This window comes from Rhinoderma darwinii, chromosome 1 (assembly GCF_050947455.1).
Source record: "Rhinoderma darwinii isolate aRhiDar2 chromosome 1, aRhiDar2.hap1, whole genome shotgun sequence".
Taxonomy (NCBI): Eukaryota; Metazoa; Chordata; class Amphibia; order Anura; family Rhinodermatidae; genus Rhinoderma; species Rhinoderma darwinii.
In genome coordinates, this window is record NC_134687.1 from 657,831,869 (window position 1) to 657,853,764 (window position 21,896).

The 21,896-nt window shown below is 45.3% G+C and overlaps 1 protein-coding gene across 1 annotated transcript in view; it reads right to left on the minus strand.

The window, feature by feature from the left end:
- LOC142705666 (uncharacterized) overlaps nt 1-21,896 on the minus strand; it is a 121,301-nt gene that overhangs the window by 50,043 nt on the left and 49,362 nt on the right. The window contains 3 exon segments of the mRNA XM_075848296.1: nt 9,255-9,378; nt 9,463-9,636; nt 10,117-10,280. Of these exon segments, the coding sequence (XP_075704411.1) occupies nt 9,255-9,378; nt 9,463-9,636; nt 10,117-10,280 (462 nt within the window).

Genomic DNA, 21,896 nt, shown 5'->3' on the forward strand with positions numbered 1-21,896 from the left:
CCAAGGAAGGACAACTGTCATTGATCTGCGAGGGGAAGAAAGGCCAACCCGTCTGGTCCGATCCCACAGGAGAACTACTGCAGAACAAACTGTTCAAAAACATAATCCTGGCTATGATTGAAAGGTGTCGGAACACACAGTGCGGCTCTCATTGCGGCCAGCCGCGTCTACACAAGCGCCATTTCACAAAAGCGCCTCTCAATGTGGACAGCCGCGTCTACACAAGCACCATTTCGCAGAGCGCCTCTCATTGTTGCCAGCCGCATCTACACAAGCGCCATTTCGCAGGAACCAGCATACTACTTTGCCTGAGGAAGGTCAAGGATATGACTGAAATGTTACTGGCAAAATAATAAATATCTACCTTGAAAATTACTCCCGTTGGTGTGCATTGTACCTTATTCATACCTTACTGGGTTGGGCCCCTACGTATGCACCCACCTGAGGACCTGGTGCTATCTATCCCTCGATAAACTGAAACACACAGAGCATTTCTGCTCGCTGCATTTGGGGTTGCATCACTGCGGAATAGTCCTAGTGCTGATACCTGTCCTCTGTCAAAAGTTTCTACAATGGGCATCAGAAATGAACCATAAAGCAATGGAAGAAAGTTGCATGATCTGATTAATCAAGTTAAATTTTACATCAAACGAACAGCCGGGTGTGTGTGCGTCACTTCCTGGGGAAGAGATGGCACCAGGATGCATTATGGGAGGAACTACTATAGAACTAATTGCAGAGTGGCTGGAGGCTGAGACATTGAGAAGCTTTGGGAAATGTTCTGCTAGTAAAACTTGGGTCCTGGCATTCACATAGATGTTTTTTGAAACATACCACCTACCTAAACATGGTCATATATCAAGTAAACCCCTTCATGGCAGCAGTATTGTCAAAGGTCAGTGGCCTATTTTAGCAGGATAATTTGCCCTGCCGCACTGAAAACATTATTCAGGAATGGTTTGAGGAACATGACAAAAACTTCAATGCGTTAAAAGTGTTCAGGGCTCAAATTGTTCACTTCAACTCCAAATTCCCCAGATCTTAATCCGATCGATCATCTGTTGGACGCGCTGGAAAAACAAGTCCGATCCATGGAGGCCCCACCTTACAACTTACAGGACTTAAAGGATCTGCTGCCAACATATTGGTGGCAGATATAAAAGGAACCTTCAGAGGCAGGGGCGTAGCTAAAGGCTCATGGGCCCCGATGCAAAAATTCTTACTGGGCCCCCCCTCCCCCGCAAACTTCTCATGGCCGACGGTCCGCAGCTTTCAGCTGCATCGCTGGGTCTCCTAAGTGACCCAACAATGCAGCACTAGCAGCCGGGGGCGTTACTAAGGCTGGGTTCACACACCCTATTTACGGACGTAATTCGGGCGTTTTAGCATTGAATTACGTCCGAAAATGCGGCTCAAAAGCGTTGGCAAACATCTGCCCATTCATTTGAATGGGTTTTACGATGTTCTGTGCCGACGGTCATTTTTTTTACGTGCCGCTGTCAAAAGGCGGCGCGTAAAAAAGACACCCGCGTCAAAGAAGTGCCTGTCACTTCTTCAGACGTAAATGGAGCCGTTTTCCATGGACTCCATAGAAAAACAGCTCCAATTACGTCCGTAATGGATGCAGCGAAAGACGCCTGCACATGCCATTACGGCTGAAATTACGGTGCTGTTTTCTCCTGAAAACAGCCCCGTAATTTCAGCCGTAACAGACGCTGCCGTGTGAACATACCCTCAGGGCTTAAAATGTCAGGGAAATAGCCCCAATACATATGTGTCCACCCAAAAAAAAATGTGTATATAGGAGACAGCATAGCATATCTATAGCACTACGACCCTATAAACTATGGATAGGATTAGATACAGTGGCTCAGCAGACAGTATCACACATGATAGGATTAGATACAGTGGCTCAGAAGGCAGTATCACACATGATAGGATTAGATACAGTGGCTCAGCAGACAGTATCACACATGATCGGATTAGATATAGGGCCCAGCAGACAGTATCACACAAGATACGATTATATACAGGGCGCAGCAGACAGTATCACACATGATTGGATTAGATACACAGCTCAGCAGACAGTATCATACATGATTTGATTAGATACAGGGCCCAGCTCGCTGACATTGCGGCTCCAGCGCTGGACCCAGGATAGGTAAGAATAATAATGTTGCTTCTTTATGTGTTACTGATTATTTTTGTGTGTTTGTGGTTTTTTTAGGTTTGGTTGTTGGACTTCGGATTCGAGGACTTCAATGACGGCGTTTTTTTTATTCTCAATAAAATGGTTAATGAGGGTTGTGTTTTTTTATTTCAATAAAATATTTTTTCTATGTGCTTGTATCTTTTTAAACTTTATTATCACCGCCTTAGTAATGGCCGCTGGCAGATTGACAACCTCCATTACTAAGGCGAGGCTTAATGTTAGCCGGTGCAGAGGCTACACTAACCCCCATTATTACCCCGGTACCCACCGCCACCATTAGTACTGGGAAGAGCCAGGTACGAACCAGTACCAGACCATCTGTAGTGACGGGCAGGCACCGGGGTGGCCGCAAGCTGGTATTATTAGGCTGGGGAAGGCAAAAAACGGTGACCCTTTCCACCCTTGTAATGCTGCCTGCTGCTGCTGCTGTGTTGTATCTGGCTGGTTATGAAAATTGGGGGGGACCCCACATCGTTTTTTCCAATTATTTTTTTTTAAATGACGTTGGGTCCCCCCCATTTTTCATAACCAGCAAGATACAATAAAGCAGCAGCAGACTAGCATCACCAGGGTGGGAAGGGCCACTGTATCTGGCCTTTCCCCTCCTGATAATACCAGCCTGCGGCCACCCCAGTGGCCGACCATCACTACAGATGGTCAGGTACTGGATGGTACCCGGCTCTTCCCAGCACCCCTGGTGGCGGTGGGTACCGGGGTAATAAAGGGGGTTAGTGTTAGCCTCTGCACCGGCTAACACTAAGCCCCGCCTTAGCAATGGATACTGTCAATCAGCCGGCGGCCATTACTAAGGCGGTAGTAATATAGTTTAAAAAAAAACACAAAGACATAGAAAAAATATTTTATTGAAATAAAAAAAAAACCACAGCCCTCATTAACCATTTTATTGATAATAAAGAAAAAGCCGTCATCGAAGTAGTCCTGGAATCCGACGTAGTCCAACGACCGAAAATGTAAGAAAACACACAAAAAAACCGATTAGTAACACGTGTTAGGCTTAGATACAGGGCCCATGTTTGATACTGTCTGTGGACCCTGTATCTAAGCCTACCACAACGTAGGCTTAGATACAGGGTCCAGCAGAAAGTAATCTTATACAGTATAAGATTACTGTGTGCTGGGGCCCTTTGTCTAAACCTACAGTGTGGTAGGCTTAGATACAGGGCCCAGCAGACAGGATCACGCATGGGCCATGTATCTAAGCCTACCATGTGATTGGCTTACATACAGGGCCCACCAGACAGGATCACACATGGGCCATGTATCTAAGCCTACCATGTGATTGGCTTACATACAGGGCCCACCAGACAGGATCACACATGGGTCATGTATCTAAGTCTACCATGTGATTGGCTTAGATACAGGGCCCAGCAGACAGGATCACACATGGGCCATGTATCTAAGCCTACCATGTGATTGGCTTAGATACAGGGCCCAGCAGACAGGATCACACAATCTGTGATCCTGTCTCATGGGCCCCCTATGCCTGATACATCGTAGGCTTAGGGGTTGTGCAGTCCCTAAACATTGATGGCCTATCCACAGGATAGGCCATCAATAGCTGATGTGTCGCCCGGGACCCGCAAATCAGCTGTTTTGAAGGGGCCGCAGCACTCGTACGAGAGCTGCTTCCCCTTCATTTCACTACTCGCCCACACTGTGAATCGCCGACACCGATTCACAGTGTGACCGGAATGAAGTGACAGGAATGAAGGGGAGCAGCTCTCGTACGAGTGCTGCGGCCCCTTCAAAACAGCTGATTGGCGGGTCCCGGGAGTCGGACCCCGCCAGTCAGGGCTGAGTGCTGACCTTACCTTCCTCTTCGGCCGCGGCGGGAGTTCTGTCGTCCCGATGCTGTGCGCGGCGCATAGCGCTGTGACGTCATGCGCTGCGCACAGCGCTTGACGTCAGGACCTCCGCTGCCATCCGGAACCAGGAAGGTAAGTAAAGTATGTTACTATAGTAACAGGGGCCCGCGGCCCGAGTTACTATAGTAACTCTTTATTGATGTGGTGCGGGGGGCCGTGGGCCCCCCTGGCTTCGGAGCCCGGTCGCAATTGCGACCGCTGCGACCCCTATAGCTACGCCAGTGTTCAGAGGTCTTGTGGAGTTCCAAGCCTCGATGAATCAGAGCTGTTTTGTTGGCACAAAGGACATATACACAATATTAGGAAGGTGGTTTTAATGTTATGGCTGATGGGTGTATATCTTAGGCTCTGTGCAAACCAAGTTTTGAGCCTTCTGTCAGAGTTACATGTCAGTAGAACTCCCGAGATATACCTTCCAGCGAAGGCTGCAACGTATCTCACTGTATAGACATACAATAAGACACGTTGCCTATACAGCCCCTTTCCCCTCGCAGGCAGTGCTTCACTGAACAATACACGGTATAGGGGAACAAGGGTGATCTTTACTACTCCCATGCAGAAGATGCAGTCAGAGTTAAACAGTGATCACCCCACCTCGCCTTCACCTCTTCAATACTCCTCCTTGTTCCCCATATACTATGTATAGTTCATAGAAACAATGCCTGTCATGCTGTATGTATTGTAGTTTGCTCCCCTCTTGCAGCCGCCTCATACGAGGAGTATGTATTGTGCCCAGCTATGAGGTGCGGGCCGGAGGTGAGGGGAGTGTACTTGTCCGCGGCACGAGCACAGCTAGGTGGACATGACCAAGCATGAGCCAGGGGCACGATATATACTGCTCTGCTGGTGTGGTGAGGAAAAGAGGATCACATCCACAGTGCACACTGCAGGCTCTATTCTCTCTGTTCTAGAGAAGGTTATTTAAGGAGCAAGATCAGGTCAAGCCTCCTCCGATCCACCGAGGCGGAGATACACAGTATGGCAAGGATTGAGTTCGCCCAGGGAAGCTCCAGTGATAACTGTTCAGTTACATCACTGGAGCTTCTCACCTTATCCGTTTAACAGAGTCCTGTGACGGATGCCATATAGTGCCATCTGCCACCTATAGGCTCCCATTGTAGTAATAAAACGTATGTTTAGGGTATATGTTTTTTACTGGACTCCGCAGGATGGAATAGTGTAGTCTACCACTCTATTCTATACGGTTTTTTTTTGCTTTATTGCTTTATACTTATGTATATCAGCCTGACGAAGGCCAAAAAGATGGTTCAGTGAGATACCTCAGGTAATGGTTCAAGTATGGCCAAAAGATTTCTGATATACAAAGATATTAAAATAATCCTATGGGCCAGTAACAGATGTGTATCAACTATGAATAATACGGTGGCAATGTATACTGCAGATAACACAATGATGTTAGTAGAAGAGATGAATGTCTCCTTGTTGTTTACTAAACCTTTCTTACTTGGAGTGACAGAATCATGAGAGGAGGGAAATGTAGGAGAACTTCACTATGGAATGGCCACTTGGTCCATTTTGCCTGAAATTTGAATAATTAAATTAATTAACAAAATTATTATTGTATTTTTGGATTCGAATATTTTGCTTTCTGAACACATTTCATTTTCGGCTGAGCTTTTGTTGGATAATATCCATGTTTGTCTCTAACGCACTGAGGAAAAGGGGCCACAACTTGTTGTTATCTTTAGTTTCAGACATTGAAAATAAAAAACAAGTAATGTAGGATCATATGATTTACTGGCTTTTAATCATGAGCGGATGTTATTTAATGTTGTACGACTTACAGGCTATGTACACCTTTCAACCTAATTATCTTTGTTTATTTGGTTCCCAAATGTAAAATTAAGCAACTTTCTAAATAGTCTTCATTAAAAAGGTCCTACCACTTGGCTGCTGTAGAGTCTGTGTAACTCCTGTAGACATCTGGTCTCCTGCAAATTGTAACTCAAATCCGTCACTCCAATGCTTCTGGCGGCTGACCCAACCGCTCTCCCTCCTTTCTTTTTTTAGTGTTAGAGATAGCCGCGTGGGGGGGGGGGGGGTTGTACATAGCGGATACGAGTATAGAGAGAGCACCTTGATAGCATGTGAGCTCTCCTCCTTATCTTCACTAGGATACTAACAGCTTGTGTGCTCTTGTCTGTACAACCGTCCGCTGCCATCTCTAACACTGAGAGAATGGAGGGGGAAGAGCAGTTGAGTCAGCCACCAGGAGCAGTGCACTGATGGATTTGAGTTAGACTCTGCAGTAGACCAACTGTCTACAGGAGTTACACAAACTCTACAGCAGCCAAATGGCAGAAAATTTTAATGAAGACGATTTAGAAAATTGGCTAATTTTGCATTGAGAAAGAAAATGAACAATAAAAAATGTTTTAATTCAAAAAGGTGTACATAGCCTTTAAAAGGAACCGGTTAGTAGGTTTAAAGCCACTAAACCACCAGTATGCCGTTATGAAGCTGGAGTTTTTCGTTCTAAACTTGCCTACCCCAAAAAAAGGCCATTTAGGGAATGGTTAGTAAAGTAAATTACAACTTACCAGAAGAAGTCCAGCAGCATCGGGTGCATGCACATATGAAGACGAGGACACTACACCTCACTTTACTATGCATGCGCAGTGAACTGTCCTCTGCTTCATATGTGCCTGATGGCGCACCCGAGCTCCTTTCGGTAAGTTGTAATTTACTTTACTAACTATTCCCTAACGTCTGTTTATGAGGTAGGCAGGTATTGAACACTAGACCCTGCTGTATATCGGTATGCTGGTGGTTTAATGGCTCCACACTTAATGACAGGTTCCCTTAGTTATTATTGGTTGATCAAGGTTTCTTAGAAGGTGTGAACCTCTACTGTTTCGATATAAATGTATTTCTATGTTATTCATTATGGTATAAAATCAGCTGCACGTTCCAAATATGTTATAGAATCACTGGTTGCGCAACTCCCAAAAGTCTGCTGGAGACTGTCAGAAGAGAGCGTGCAAATAAAACCGCAACCCCAAATCCGTCACAACTCTGATCGACAGAATCTAAGGCTACTCTGAGGCATTTACCAGAGCCCACCGCAAGGTGGGATGGTTTTTGATGCACAGAACCCAGGTTGTTCTAACAGAATTCAGTGTTGGAAAACGGGTGCAATGCAGGCTACACCTGAACAGGTAACCAGACAGAAAGAGGATAAACAGACAGTCCAAAACAGAGCTAGTGGAAATCAGGTACAGCAGAGGTCAAAACCAGCCGGCAGCAGATAAGCAAATCCGGTAAACAAGGGGTTAACGAGAGACAAGCCGAGGTCAGTTTCCAAGAAGTCCAGGGCACAGGGTAAGTGAGAGCTTGATCACAACACCTAAGAAAGGAGAAAATTCACAAGCAAAGAAAGCGGGAGGAGGCCAGGTATACATACCCCACCCTACACCTGACAGGAAGAAGACAGAGAAGTGTGATAGGCTCAGGAAGTAAACAGAACCGCCCAGAAGCTACATCAGTAGTCATGGCGATCTTAAAGACACAGACGCTTCCTAACAGAATACAGTTAAATCAGACCAGAATCTTAAGGGCGTCTGGTCTCCTTACACAAGGTTAGAAGCTCATACCGCAAATGACAGGGGGCTGATATTTACCCCTTCCAGCATCGCTCCTTACATGTTCAGCACAGACAGGAGGTAAAGTAAGGCACGTCTGTTTGGAGCTCAGGCATCGGCTCCATCAGGAACGTCTGACAAACTCTCGGATTTTATGAGCAGGATGACAAAGGGAAATCATTCTGTGTGGGCGGGGGAAACAGGACTCACAGGCTTTCTCTAGGAGTCCTGGCAGTATTTATACCGTTCTTTTCATGAAAATACTAAATGATGTCATAGAAAACGTTATATAACAGATCTCAGCGTCTACCCCCGATCCTATGCTGCCCTCTGAAAGGGGAACGTAAGAGACGTGACACATCCACACTAAATGGATTGTTCTAACTGGACAAATCTTCTCAAATAGGAAGCTGGTCCAGAGAGTAACCGTGTGCCATGGGTCCTGCTGCTGAAAGATCCAACAATCAGCTCATATCACCAGACAAAACTGCGGGCGGTCACATAATTAATATGTATTACACAACTCCCAATCACATGAACCCCAACAATATAATACAATGGAAGTCGCTCTTTAACCCTCTCACTGCTTGTCCGGAGCTGTGCTCATGCAGGAGGAAAAGTCCTGAGCGCAGCTCGGACAGTAGTGCTACTGCAGGGAGAACGGCGTGTAATGAGCAGCAGCTTCTCCCTGCACAGTAACAGTAAAGTTTAACGGTCCATGACCGCCCTGACCAGGTCTTCTACATTTCTAGCGTCCTGCTGCTGGATTCCACATGTTCTTGAGTTCGATCCCCGTGAAACTCCATTCCAATAAAATGTTTAAAATAAAATGTAACGGAGTGTAAAATAAATAAAGAAATATATCTCCACACACACATTGTTCAACCTGTTTTACTTACAATCGGACAGATCCCTGGATCCACATTCCTCATTACTACCAGTAACCCTGTGTATTGTGTCTTACAAGGAAGATCTTTAACCCTTTCTTATCTCTATCCACACTTTACCATTACCAAATTCTGTGGGAGCAGGTTCCATAACTTTACGGTTCGGACAGTGATGTGCGGCTTTAGGACTTTGTGATGAAATTGCACTTCCTTTAATTGTAAGCAGTGACCCCGTGTTCTCTGCGGGTCCATGAAAATAATAATTTATTACATTGTTTTATAGGGACATTTCCATATTTATATAAAGATATCCCCTCCCCCTCAGCCTTCTCTTCTCTAGGGGAAATACATTTAGTTTTGATGGCCTTTCTTCATAACGGAGATCTCCAAAACGTATTATCCCCAAATGGAGACAAGGTGGCAGAAATTTCTGTGATTGTCCAACTCATCTGAATGTGGTTACTACAAATTCATGTACCTACTGCAGAAAGAACCACATTCAGAAATATGGAAATTTCTGCGTGTGAACATAACCTAGTGCAGCACTGCAGCAAAGCAAGGAACGTGAGATCAGAGATCAGGAATCACATGTCTGTATATACTGCACATGACGAAATTTACACTTCAAAAAATAAACAAACAAAATATAAAATCTGTCTCTTCTCACCTTGTGATGTGCGCGGCCGGTAGTTCTCCATCATGACCTCCTCGTACAGATCCTTGTGTCCTTCTAGATACTCCCACTCCTCCATGGAGAAATAGACAGTGACATCCTGACACCTTATAGGAACCTGAAACACACAATGATACAGTGATCACCCAGACACCTCCAGTGCTGTTACTGTAGAATTTCCCAGCATTCCCAGCAGTGTCACCTCTCCAGTCAGTAGCTCAGTCATCTTGTAGATCAGTTCTAAGATCTTCTTCTCATGTATCCGGGAGTGAGGGGGAGGCTCTGTGATGGGGCTCTGACTACTGCTCCATCCTCCTGACTCATGGATGATGGGAGTCGTACAGTCACCCGATGTCTTCTTCACTATTGTGTACTCCTGTGTATGGAGAGAGACACTTAGAGTACTGAACACAGTATTCCCCCCTCAGTAGAGAGAGGGAGATTGTGACCCCACTGTGTAGAGATCTAGTGACCCCACATCTGTAATACTGGAGACGTCACCAACAAAAAGACATTGAGAAAATAGAACGAGGCCAAAACTAAAAAGGAAATAATATTGGGGGACTAGATGGACCATATGCTCTCCTCCTGCCGTCATCTTCTATGCTTCTATATAGAGGTCATCCTGATCCTCTTGGTTCCTTGTCATTCTCATTGCTCTACAACATTACTATTGCTGCATTGGTCACATGACACATAACTGACCATATTGGTGGCTGATCTTCAGCTTTTATGCTGGTGGCTTCTTGACGTCACTTGGAAGGTCTGGACGCTGTTATACAGGACACTGGATTCTTCCTATTATGTATTGTCCCTTCCCTATGTGTGACTTGTTCTATCATGTAGAAAAGTTTACCTCTCCGCTCAACAGGTAGATGATCTCCAAGGTGAAGTCTAATATTCTTCTGCTCATCTCATTCCTGTCCTTGTCCATCCTTGGTGGGTCATTCAGGAGAAGGAACGTTGTGGAGGAGAAGATGAGAAAATTGGAGGATCTGGAGGATCTAGTACTGCAGAAGTCTTTATGAAGAAAGGAGAAGATGGAAATCATACAGGGGACAACATCATGTGTGACATACAGAACCTCACTTATTAATCATTGAGAGGAACATCTTCTCAGAGCCGTCACCACATGGAATAAAAGGGGTATTCCCAACACGGACATTTCTCCCCAGGATATGCCAGAAATGTCTGATAGATGCGGATCCACCTCCGCCGTGCTCGGCTGTTTCTGGAACTCCTATACAAGTGAATGGAGAGAGTCGTGCACATGTGTGGTCACCTCTCCATTCATTCTCCATCTGGATGTAGTCATCACCTCACCAGGCAGGTCAGGGGACCCCCGTTCTCCACATAGAGGTGGGACCCCCATATATCAGACATTTATGGCATATCTCTCAGGTGAGAAGAGTAAAATGAAGACATTTCCCCCCAGACAATGAAGACCTGACTCCTGACAACCGGATACCGGGGAGACATTGCTGACATCTCACAAGACGTGGTGCACACTATGCAGTCAGTGTTTGATATGAGGTGTGAGGTTCTGCAGCAGCTGAGGTGTATTTATATATAGGGAACATGCAGTGTGATCTCTTATCATCATATTATAGCGCAGGTGGAGCGGAGCAGAGTGATACATTGTTTAATGGGATAAGATTCACTATAAACTTGTATTTTACTCATTTAACCCCTTCCTGCAGTTACCGCTCAGGAGTTGTTCACATGACAGAGGGAAGACCGGACACCTGCTGCAAAGGCCGGAGACCGGAGAGGACTACGATTATAACCGTTTCACCATTTCTATGCTGCAGTCAATAGTGACTGAGGAATCTAAGTGTTTGGGAGGGGGCTCCTCTGTGAGATCATCCTCACCTCGAGATTGTGGAGTAATGATGAGTTGTCAATTTCAAATGTGAACAAAAGAAAACAAAAAACTTCACCTTACAAAATGTTTTATTATGGATTTTTTTTAAACTATAAATAATTGTTATCACCCCCAAAAATAATGTCCGGACTTACAAATGATGATATTTTACGACTTCTTTCAGCGTGAAGTATAAGGAGCTCAGAAACATTATTGTAAAGTGTCTTCCTATTTGCGGTCAGGACTGGATGACATTATTCGGGATGGTGTAAGAGTTATTCCAGAGAGACCCCAACACTAGGACAAAGTTTCCCCCGAGTTTATGTGAGAGTGAAATACGGAGTCAGACTTGTCTCGCCACTCAAGGTTATTTCCACCGTGGTCATAAAAAGCCGATCCTGGAATTATAACAGAGCTACAAATAGTTCTTCGTCTTGTACAGATAACGGGGTGTCACTAGTAAGACAGATATAGATTATAACACATCACGTCATTTATCTTATCCGCTCTCTACAATGTCAGGTTCAATATGTCAGTTGTACAACATTAATGGTGTGAATACATAAACCTCTTCTAGATAGTAACAAGAAATACGCCAGTTGGGGGCGTGGCCAGGCACTGATGTGAGCGGTCGCACGGAATGTCGGCTCTGACTAGAGACCCCTATTATTCATCTTGCGGAGGAATTACTGTGGCCACCATTCCTTACCTTTTGCGTAGGAAGGGTAAGAGACCCACGAGGAGCAAAATGGGACCGTCAAAAGCGACAGGAGCCGCGGAGAAGTTGAAGGAGTTTGCCCGGGGTGCGGTCCAAAATGGCGCCCGCGGCGAGTCCTCACAGCATGGAGTGGAGGGGCCGGCAAAAGTTTCTGGAGGGCAGACGGAGACACTCCCTGAGGCTGAAGTAACAGCACAGCCTGGACTGACATTGCAGCAAGTATCGGAGACGCTGCTGGTGGCGATATTAGAGACCAATACCTCGGTCACTACAAAAATAGAGGAGGTTAAGGTGGATGTGGGTCTCCTGAGGCAGGATTTGCACAACTTGAGGGACCGAGTCGCACATGCTGAAACTAGGTTGTCGGATTTGGAGGACCGCACAGCCAATATACCCCACACACTTCGGGACCTCTCTGGCAAGGTGGATTTATGGCGCCAGAAAGCAGATGATTTGGAGAACAGGCTTAGGAGGAACAACCTTCGCATCATAGGCCTACCAGAACAAACAGAAGGAGCTCGCCCGGATGAGTTTACAGAGAAGTGGCTGAGAGATCTGTTTCCAGATACCGAGTTTTCCCAGGCATTTGCGGTGGAACGAGCGCATAGGGTTCCGGCGAGGCCGCCACCCCCAGGAGCGAATCCTCGACCATTCCTGGCGAGATTGTTAAATTGTAAGGACCGGGATCTGGTCCTGCAGGCTGCCAGACGCAAGGGGGCGATTAAAGTGGATAACGTCACGTTGTCGATTTTCCCCGATTTCTCTCCGGAGCTACAGCGCCAACGCGCATCGTTTGTGATGGTTAAAAGAAAGCTGCGTGACCGACAAATTCCATATTCTATGGCGTATCCGGCCCGCCTGAGAGTCGTCGATGGAGATCGAGCGTTTTTTTTTGCCAACCCTGAGGAGGCGGATGAATGGTTGCTGAGGAATAAGAGGTGGCCTAGAAGATGAAAAGTTTCTTGGGTACTTAAGCACAGGAATGGTGAATATGTATCCTGAACGGACATTAGCTGTTTTACATGTGGGGGGTTGGCATACATGAGGGAGACCAGGCTTAAGGCTTCCTTTCATAATGCTTTATCTTTCTGGCGTTGACATACACTTATAAGGGGATTTTGGAGTTAAGAATGGTTCCAGATTATATATTACTCTTGTAAGGTTATGTGATGGTAATAGGCTGCTGAAGTGTTATTAGGGGGATTCTGACCAACGTGTTGTGGTTCTTCTAATGTTGTGGCACAGTAAAGCACATTACAGGGGGGAATCTACCGGAGTTCGCAGGCTGATTTGTGAATCCACTGTGTATATTCCTTAGCGGTGGAAGCTACCCCTTTCATGTATAGTATATAGCTCTTGAGCTCCTGTTGAGCTCCTGATGGCAAACTGGGTTTTTATGTGGTTCATGTTATTGATCTCTGTTGTACAGTATGTCAGACGACGAGTACCTTACATTCTGAGAGCTGCATATCCGAGACTGGTACTACCTAGGGGGAGGGGGAGGTGGGAGAGGGAAGGGCTGATATCGATATATAGAGAGTTTTCTAAGTATGGCGTCTCTTAAGTTCTTGTCCTGGAATGTGAGGGGCATGGGGACTCCAAGGAAACGGAATATGATTTTCTCTGTGCTTAAGGAAGTGAACCCACATATAATCTGTCTTCAGGAGACGCATTTGACAGCAGACACAGTACAGTTTTTATGTAAGCCCTGGATTCAGTGGAGTAGACACTCTGTTAGAACTTCTGCCTCTAGAGGGGTATCTCTATTAATACATAGAACTCTTAGATGGGAAGTGTTGCATACCAGAATCGATCCTGAGGGGAGATACGTATTCGTGCACGCCAACATTAATTCCACACCTTATGTCGTAATGGGAATATATAACCCACCACCAGGGTCTATGGCGCTGATTAGGGAAGCGGTTTCCTTTGTGGCTGCATATCAAGAAGCCAGAGTGCTCCTCCTAGGAGACCTGAACCTTATAATGGATCAGTCAATTGATCGGTTCCTGCTGAGGGGAGAGGGAGATGTGAGACAAGGTGCCTCCCCATTGGCTTCACTAATGGAGGAGATAGGTTGGATAGACCTATGGAGTTAGTCATATGGGATTTGATGCATTGTCTCGTATAGATTATATCTTTGGCACGCCCTCTGTTTATAATTCTATGGAGAGCATTGAACATCTCCCCAGAGCAATTTCTGATCACAGTCCGATACTCCTTCAACTGCTACTACCGGAGGTGGGCAGGAGGGGGGCCATTAAAATTCACCCGTTTTGGCTCCAATTAATCAAACCAAATGATAGGATTCCAGATCAGCTTGATGTCTTTCTTGAAGCACATAGGCAGGAGCAGAATGGGCTGCTACGATGGGATACGCTGAAAGCGTACTTGAGAGGCTGCCTGAAATCATCAATATCATTTGTGAAGCGCTCCTCGGCTCAAAGGGAAAGGGACTTGGCGGGAAGGTGTGGAGAATTGGAGGCCGCGTTTGTGGGTGATCCCTCCCCACAAATCAGGGAGGATTGGCTCTCGGTGGGGAGGGAGTATCTGCTGGTACTGCAGGAGAAGGCGGACCGTAGAGTCTTCTTCACTGGCCAATCCTTTTTTGAATTGGGTAACCAATCCAGCAAACTCTTGGCTCATGTGGTGAGACAGAATACTATGTCTTCTCCAGTGTTGAACATTCGAATTGCTCAGAACGTTCTGGTTCATACCTCTCAGGAGATAGTGGCTCAATTTGCAGACTTCTATAGGGACTTATATACGTCTAGAGTTGGGTACTCAAGGGAAGAGTTGGTGGAATATCTGGATGGCATGCAGTATCCGCAGTTGTCAAAAGAGGGTTGTGAGCTACTCGAGTCCCCCTTCACAGTGGAGGAGATATCTGAGTGTATACTGGATATGACTAAGGGTAAGGGCTCGGGTCCAGATGGGATTCCTTTGGAAGTATATATTCAATACATTGATGTCATGTCGGCCCAACTCTTTTCTCTATTTGAGGCGTGCTTATTGGCGGGTGACCTGGCGGATTCTATGAAAGATGCTACCATAGTAGTTATTCTAAAACCAGACAAGAACCCAGAGGAATGTGGTTCTTACCGTCCCAGATCACTGCTTAACATAGACTATAAGATACTGACTAAATTAATGGCCAATAGACTAGCTCGGGTCATCAAAGATGTCATACACTCAGATCAGACAGGATTTATACTAGGGAAATCTACCTCGGATAGTATTCGTAGAGCTCAGGTGGTTACTCAGATGGGATGGTGGGAGCAGAAGGACTGGGCGATGGCATCCTTGGACGCAGCCAAGGCATTTGACTCAGTAGAGTGGTCATACCTGTGTGAGGTGCTCAGATTTGGGTTCGGGACTACCTTTATTAAATGGATTACAATCATATATAAAGAGCCTAGAGCCTCGGTAGTAGTTAATGGGATTTTGTCCCCCTCCTTTCTTCTTCATAGAGGTACGAGACAGGGGTGCCCATTATCCCCCCTGTTGTTCGCACTTGCCATTGAGCCCCTGGCTATAGGGATTCGAAGAGATGCGGCCTTTCAGGGCATTCGGATCGGTCCGCGAGAAGATCGCATAGGACTGTACGCTGATGATATGCTGCTGTTCCTGGCTAACCCGAATGCCTCACTGCCCAGGGCTATGAGATTGATGGAGGTGTTTAGCAGTTTTTCGGGACTTCATGTTAACTGGAGTAAGTCCTATCTCATGCCTCTCCATTCTGGCAATTGTGGGTGGGGCTCACATTTTCAGGGTCTACAAGTGGTGCATAGTTTTAAATACCTGGGTGTCTGGATATCTAGGGATAGTTCACACTCATATGATATAAATGTGTACCCCCTACTTTCTTATTTGAAAGATAAATTTTCAGTATGGAGATCACTCCCCTTATCAGTGGCGGGTAGAATTAACCTAATTAAAATGGTAGTGGTACCTAAACTGTTATATGTCTTGGAACATGCGGACACACTGGTTCCTAAAAAGTTCTTCAATTTGGTCAACTCTATATTCACTCCATTTATCTGGGGTAAGAATAGACATAAGCTCAAACTTATGACTGGGCCGGCCCTACCGGATGTGTTTTTATACTATTTGGCAGGTCAACTTAGATATATTAGGCTGTGGCTGTTGGAGGACCCATTGCCCAATGCTGAACATCATCTAGCACATTTCCTCAGAATTCCTAATTTATGGCCCATTTTAGAACCCCATGATTTCAGCCCTAGGCATACGTTACCATTGATTAAACTAGCGAAGCAGGTGTGGGCTCATGCAAAGTCACTGTTGAAATTTAACGATACGGTGGCGGAATTGCCGTTGTGGTCCAACCATGGGCTACCTCATTTTTTGGGATTCCAGGATCATGCATTCTGGGAGGGTTTAGAGGTGACACAAATGAAACATTTGAGCACTGAAGAAGGTCACGCTTTGTCAGCAAGGGAGATACAAGATACGTTCCAGGTGCCAGAGAGGGATACATTTAGATGTGTACAACTGCACCATGTTCTCAGGGCCCAATTCAGACACGCTCAGACCTTGATTTCCTCCCTACCCCTTATAGGGATACTTCGAACACAAGGCCCACGGGGCCTGATATCAGTAGTCTACACATTCCTGTTATCTCAAAGGTTAGCGCACGCCGAATGTGCGGTGGGACGCAGATGGAAGGGGCTGATTCCTAACTTGACTGAAGGGGATTGGATCGATGCAATGTCTTCACACCTTGCGGCTTCACCAGCGGCTAATAACAAAATGACGCAGCTTTATATCATTCATAGATGTTATATTACTCCTACCAGGCTATTGCATATGGGCAGAGCTTCCTCGGCTAGTTGTAAAAGATGCCAGCATGTTCGGGCAGACTTTGACCATATGATGTGGCACTGTCCGGTAATTGCTAATTTCTAATTGCTAATTGCTAATTTCACGGACTTCCTCTCATCAGTAACAGACAAACGAGTCCCCTGTGAGCCTGGGTTGTGTTTCTTGGGTCTGCTCCCGTCGGACTCCTGGACACACTATGAAGGTATATTTTTAAGGGAGGCCCTGTTCATGGCCAGGAAGGCTATTGCACTTCATTGGATGGGAGATCTTCACCCAACGGTTCCACAATGGAAAACACTGCTCAACTCAGTAATACCTTACGCTAATCTAGTATACAAACATAGGGGATGTCCGTATAAATTTCTAGAAGTGTGGGGTAGCTGGTGCTCATCGCCTCTTGCGTCGTTTAATGTAGGCGACCTCAGGTCCTCCCTAAACAGTCTGGGGGTTTAGTTGAGCCGCAGGGACGCGACAGAAAGTCCTAACTGGGGTGGGTGCTTCATTTTGGAGTTGGACGAGTTCAGTCCTAGATTGTACAGCTTGTTATAATATGGATGTATACACTACCGTTCAAAAGTTTGGGGTCACCCAGACATTTTTGTGTTTTCCATGAAAACTCACACTTATATTTATCAAATGAGTTGCAAAATGACTAGAAAATATAGTCAAGACATTGACAAGGTTAGAAATAATGATTTTTATTTGAAATAATAATTTTCTCCTTCAAACTTTGCTTTCGTCAAAGAATGCTCCATTTGCAGCAATTACAGCATTGCAGACCTTTGGCATTCTAGCTGTTAATTTGCTGAGGTAATCGGGAGAAATTTCACCCCATGCTTCCAGAAGGCCCTCCCACAAGTTGGATTGGCTTGATGGGCACTTCTTGCGTACCATACGGTCAAGCTGCTCCCACAACAGCTCTATGGGGTTGAGATCTGGTGATTGCGCTGGCCACTCCATTACAGATAGAATACCAGCTGCCTGCTTCTTCCCTAAATAGTTCTTGCATAATTTGGAGGTGTGCTTTGGGTCATTGTCCTGTTGTAGGATGAAATTGGCTCCAAAAAATGGAGTGATAGCCTTCCTTATTCAAAATCCCTTTTACCTTGTACAAATCTCCCACTTTACCAGCACCAAAGCAACCCCAGACCATCACATTACCTCCACCATGCTTGACAGATGGCGTCAGGCACTCTTCCAGCATCTTTTCAGTTGTTCTGCGTCTCACAAATGTTCTTCTGTTTCATCCAAACACCTCAAACTTCGATTCGTCTGTCCATAACACTTTTTTATAATCTTCCTCTGTCCAATGTCTGTGTGCTTTTGCTCATATTAATATTTTCCTTTTATTAGCCAGTCTCAGATATAGCTTTTTCTTTGCCACTCTGCCCTGAAGGCCAGCATCCCGTAGTCGCCTCTTCACTGTAGACGTTGAAACTGGCGTTTTGCGGGTACTATTTAATGAAGCTGCCAGTTGAGGACCTGTGAGGCGTCTATTTCTCAAAACTAGAGACTCTAATGTACTTGTCTTGTTGCTCAGTTGTGCAGCGGGGCCTCCCACTTCTCTTTCTACTCTGGTTAGAGCCTGTGTGTGCTGTCCTCTGAAGGGAGTAGTACACACCGTTGTAGGAAATCTTCCGTTTCTTGGCAATTTCTCGCATGGAATAGCCTTCATTTCTAAGAACAAGAATAGACTGTCGAGTTTCACATGAAAGCTCTCTTTTTCTAGCCATTTTGAGAGTTTAATCGAACCCACAAATGTAATGCTCCAGATTCTCAACTAGCTCAAAGGGAGGTCAGTTTTATAGCTCCTCTAAACAGCAAAACTGTTTACAGCGGTGCTAACATAATTGCACAAGGGTTTTCAAGTGGTTTCTAATCATCCATTAGCCTTCTAACACAGTTAGCAAACACAATGTACCATTAGAACACTGGAGTGATAGTTGCTGGAAATGGGCCTCTATACACCTATGTAGATATTGCATTAAAAACCAGACATTTGCAGCTAGAATAGTCATTTAGCACATTAACAATGTATAGAGTGTATTTCTGATTAATTTAATGTTATCTTCATTGAAAAAAAACTGTGCTTTTCTTTAAAAAATAAGGAAATTTCTAAGTGACCCTAAACTTTTGAACGGTAGTGTATATCTGTCTTGCTCTTTGTTCCCTGTAAATGTAATGGTTATATTCTGAAACATACCGGAAAAGGATGTACCAATTCTCATTCTCATTGTGTAACGGAGATCGATGTTGTTGTTTGTATGTATATGTTACATAGGGGAAAAAAATGGGTTTCTTGCATGTCACCCAAAATGTTATGTTTCTCATACCTTTGTACTATGTATTTTCAATAAAATGAGTTTAAAAAAAAAAGAAAGACGCCAGTAATCCATAAGTCATGTCCAAAGGCGGCCATCCCCATGACAACACTGAACGTCATGGTGTGGGGGAGAAGTATGGAGCGGGTTCACAGGCTGAGCCCGCTCCAAAGGAACCCATGAACGGTGGCCTGACACCGATGTGAACGAAGCCTAAGCAGACTAAAAAAAGTATCTACTATTTGTATATAAGACAGACGCTCTCCTCTTTGTATATCCGACAGGAGAGAGACTGTCTAATGTAAATAGAGTAGAGAGAGAAACTCTGATACAGTCTCTCTCCTGTTTACTTCATATTTACTTGGCTGCAGTGGCTCCTCCTCCTCGGGTCTGTCCTTTTCCATTTAAAGCCCGCAGGATCCAGTAAGTGTCCTCGGGTTCCTTATTCTCTTGTCTGCCCCTCAGTACATGGTGAGGCGGCTCTGCAGGTGTGCAGAGGAGGGTGAAGACGTCGGGGGTCAGGAGGGTGTAAGTTCGGAGAGCCTGCTGGTGCTGGACTCGCTGCTGTTCTAGCGGCTTCTTCCTCCAGTGCCCCTCCCGCCAAAATGTGAAGCCAATACCGTGGGGTCAGGACTGAGATCAATTTCACGACTCTGATAAAAATCAGAATCGTGCTTCAATAAAAGGGCGAATTAATTGAATTAATTTGATTGGTTGCTCAACCCCAGCAGCAAGTGTATTACAGCTGACACCTCGCACTAAGGCCCCATGCACATGGCCGTGCCTGTAATCATGGCCCGCGATGACTGGCACGGCCAGGCGCTGGCGGCCGCGGACAGCTACTCGCATTTTCGGCCTGCGCTACCATAGAAAGTATGGGAGAACGGCCCGTAAAATGCAAAATAACGAACGTGTTCCATAATTTGAGGTAAACGTCTACGGCCCGGACACCTTCCTTCAAATATATGGGAAGGTATCCGTGGTCAATAAAAGTGAATGGGTCCGTAATTGCAGACCGTAATTACGGTTGATTTTTGCTGTCATCTACATGGGGCCTAACGGCCAGGAACAGAGAGAACTCCAATCCTGGCCATTTAACTACTTAGATGCCGGGGTCAATAGCGACTGCAGAATCTAAGCTTTTAGAATGAGGGGGTGGTCCTCTGACAGCTCATCGGCTCCTCCCGACGCGATCACGGGGTGCAGATGGTTGTCATGGCAGCCTGGGGGGTAATGAGGGTCTGCCATCTTTCTGCTCCTATTAAGCCCAACAAGTTTAAATCTTCAAAGGAAGTAATACAATTTGTTAAAAGTAGTCAAATAAAGTTTCAAGTTAGGTTCAAAAAAATGAAAACATTAAAACTTTTTCCCATTTTTTATGTGAAGTAATGTAAAAAAACGAAATAATAAACATAACTGGTATCAACGCATCTGTAAAAGTCAGAACCATTACAATTTAATGTTATTTACCCGTATAGTTAACGCAATAGGGGCAAAAAAAGAATCGCTGTTTTGTAGTCAGCTTAGCTCTAAAAAACTATTTTTTTATAAAAAGTATCAAAAGCTAGAGCTCGTCCCACAAAAAACAAGAAACTCTCACTCCGCTCAATCCACAGAAAAATAAAAAAGTTCTGGCTCTGAGAATTTGGCGACACAAAATTTTTATTGATTATTTTTTTTCTTTGTAGATGTCGCACATCATGAAAAACTATAGAAATTTGGGATCTCCGTAATCGTATTGACCTTCAAAATAAAGAAAATTTCATTTTTACCAACATGGTGAACACTATAAAAACGAAACCGAAAAAACATTGGAGGAGTCAGATTTTTTTTTCCCCATTTCACCCCACAAAGAATTTTTTCCAATTGCAGTGACATTATGTGATACTTTATATGATGCCCTGAAAAACTACAACAAAGATAATCCTACACACCGCGGCACTGACACAAAAACAAAAAAGTTATAGCTCTGAGAAGACGGAGAGGGAAAAAAGAAAAAGAAATCGCCTGGTTTTAAAGGGGTTAACCTGCTGTGTGGATTATAAACACGCAGGATATCGGATTTATACTGCGGATTCGCTGCGCATTTGTTGCAGAATATCCCTATTAAGTTCAATTGGAAAGTCAAGCTTCCCAGAATCCTCTGCGGCTCCACCGCGGGTTCACAGCAACGCTGCAGGTTACACATAGAAAATAAGGCGTCATGTGACCCCTGCAGCCAATCACAGGCTGGAGAGGTCACATGTCATTATAGGGGTCACCTGGACACAGCCGGAAGAGCAGGAACGTGTTGCTATGGTAACGCTCGAGGTGAGGATCGGCCCTGTTGTATTTCTGTGGTAGATATTCGGCGGAATTATACGTCCACCATTTGGGGTGAATATTCGGGGTGTTTTCCTTGCGTGTTGTGGGTCGTATTCGCTACGTGTGAACATTCCCTTAAACCGCACGGTGAACGACATTAACAAGAAATGTATAAAAGTCAGTGAATAAGTTGTATGTCCCGAATATTATGTCATTACAAAATACGACTCGTCCCACAAAATATCCGACCACTACAAAGACCAGAAATAACAACTTACCCCAAAGAGGCCGGCACTGGAGGGGTTACATCCCGGCTAGGAATCCAGTGGGCGGGGTAACTCAATGATTGACAGCTCTCTGTATACACACACTCATACAGGGGTGACTGATAACAGAGAGAACACCCGACCAGCGCTGCTCTCTACCTCATACACGGCAATAGCCCAAGGACCTGTGATGACGTCATCACCACGTGACCGGGGTAGCAGGGGCGGAGCTTATCAGTGGAGAGACATGGTGGATGAAGGACCTGTGATGATATCAAGATCACGTGACCGTGGCATCAGGGGGTGGAGCTTAGAAGTGGA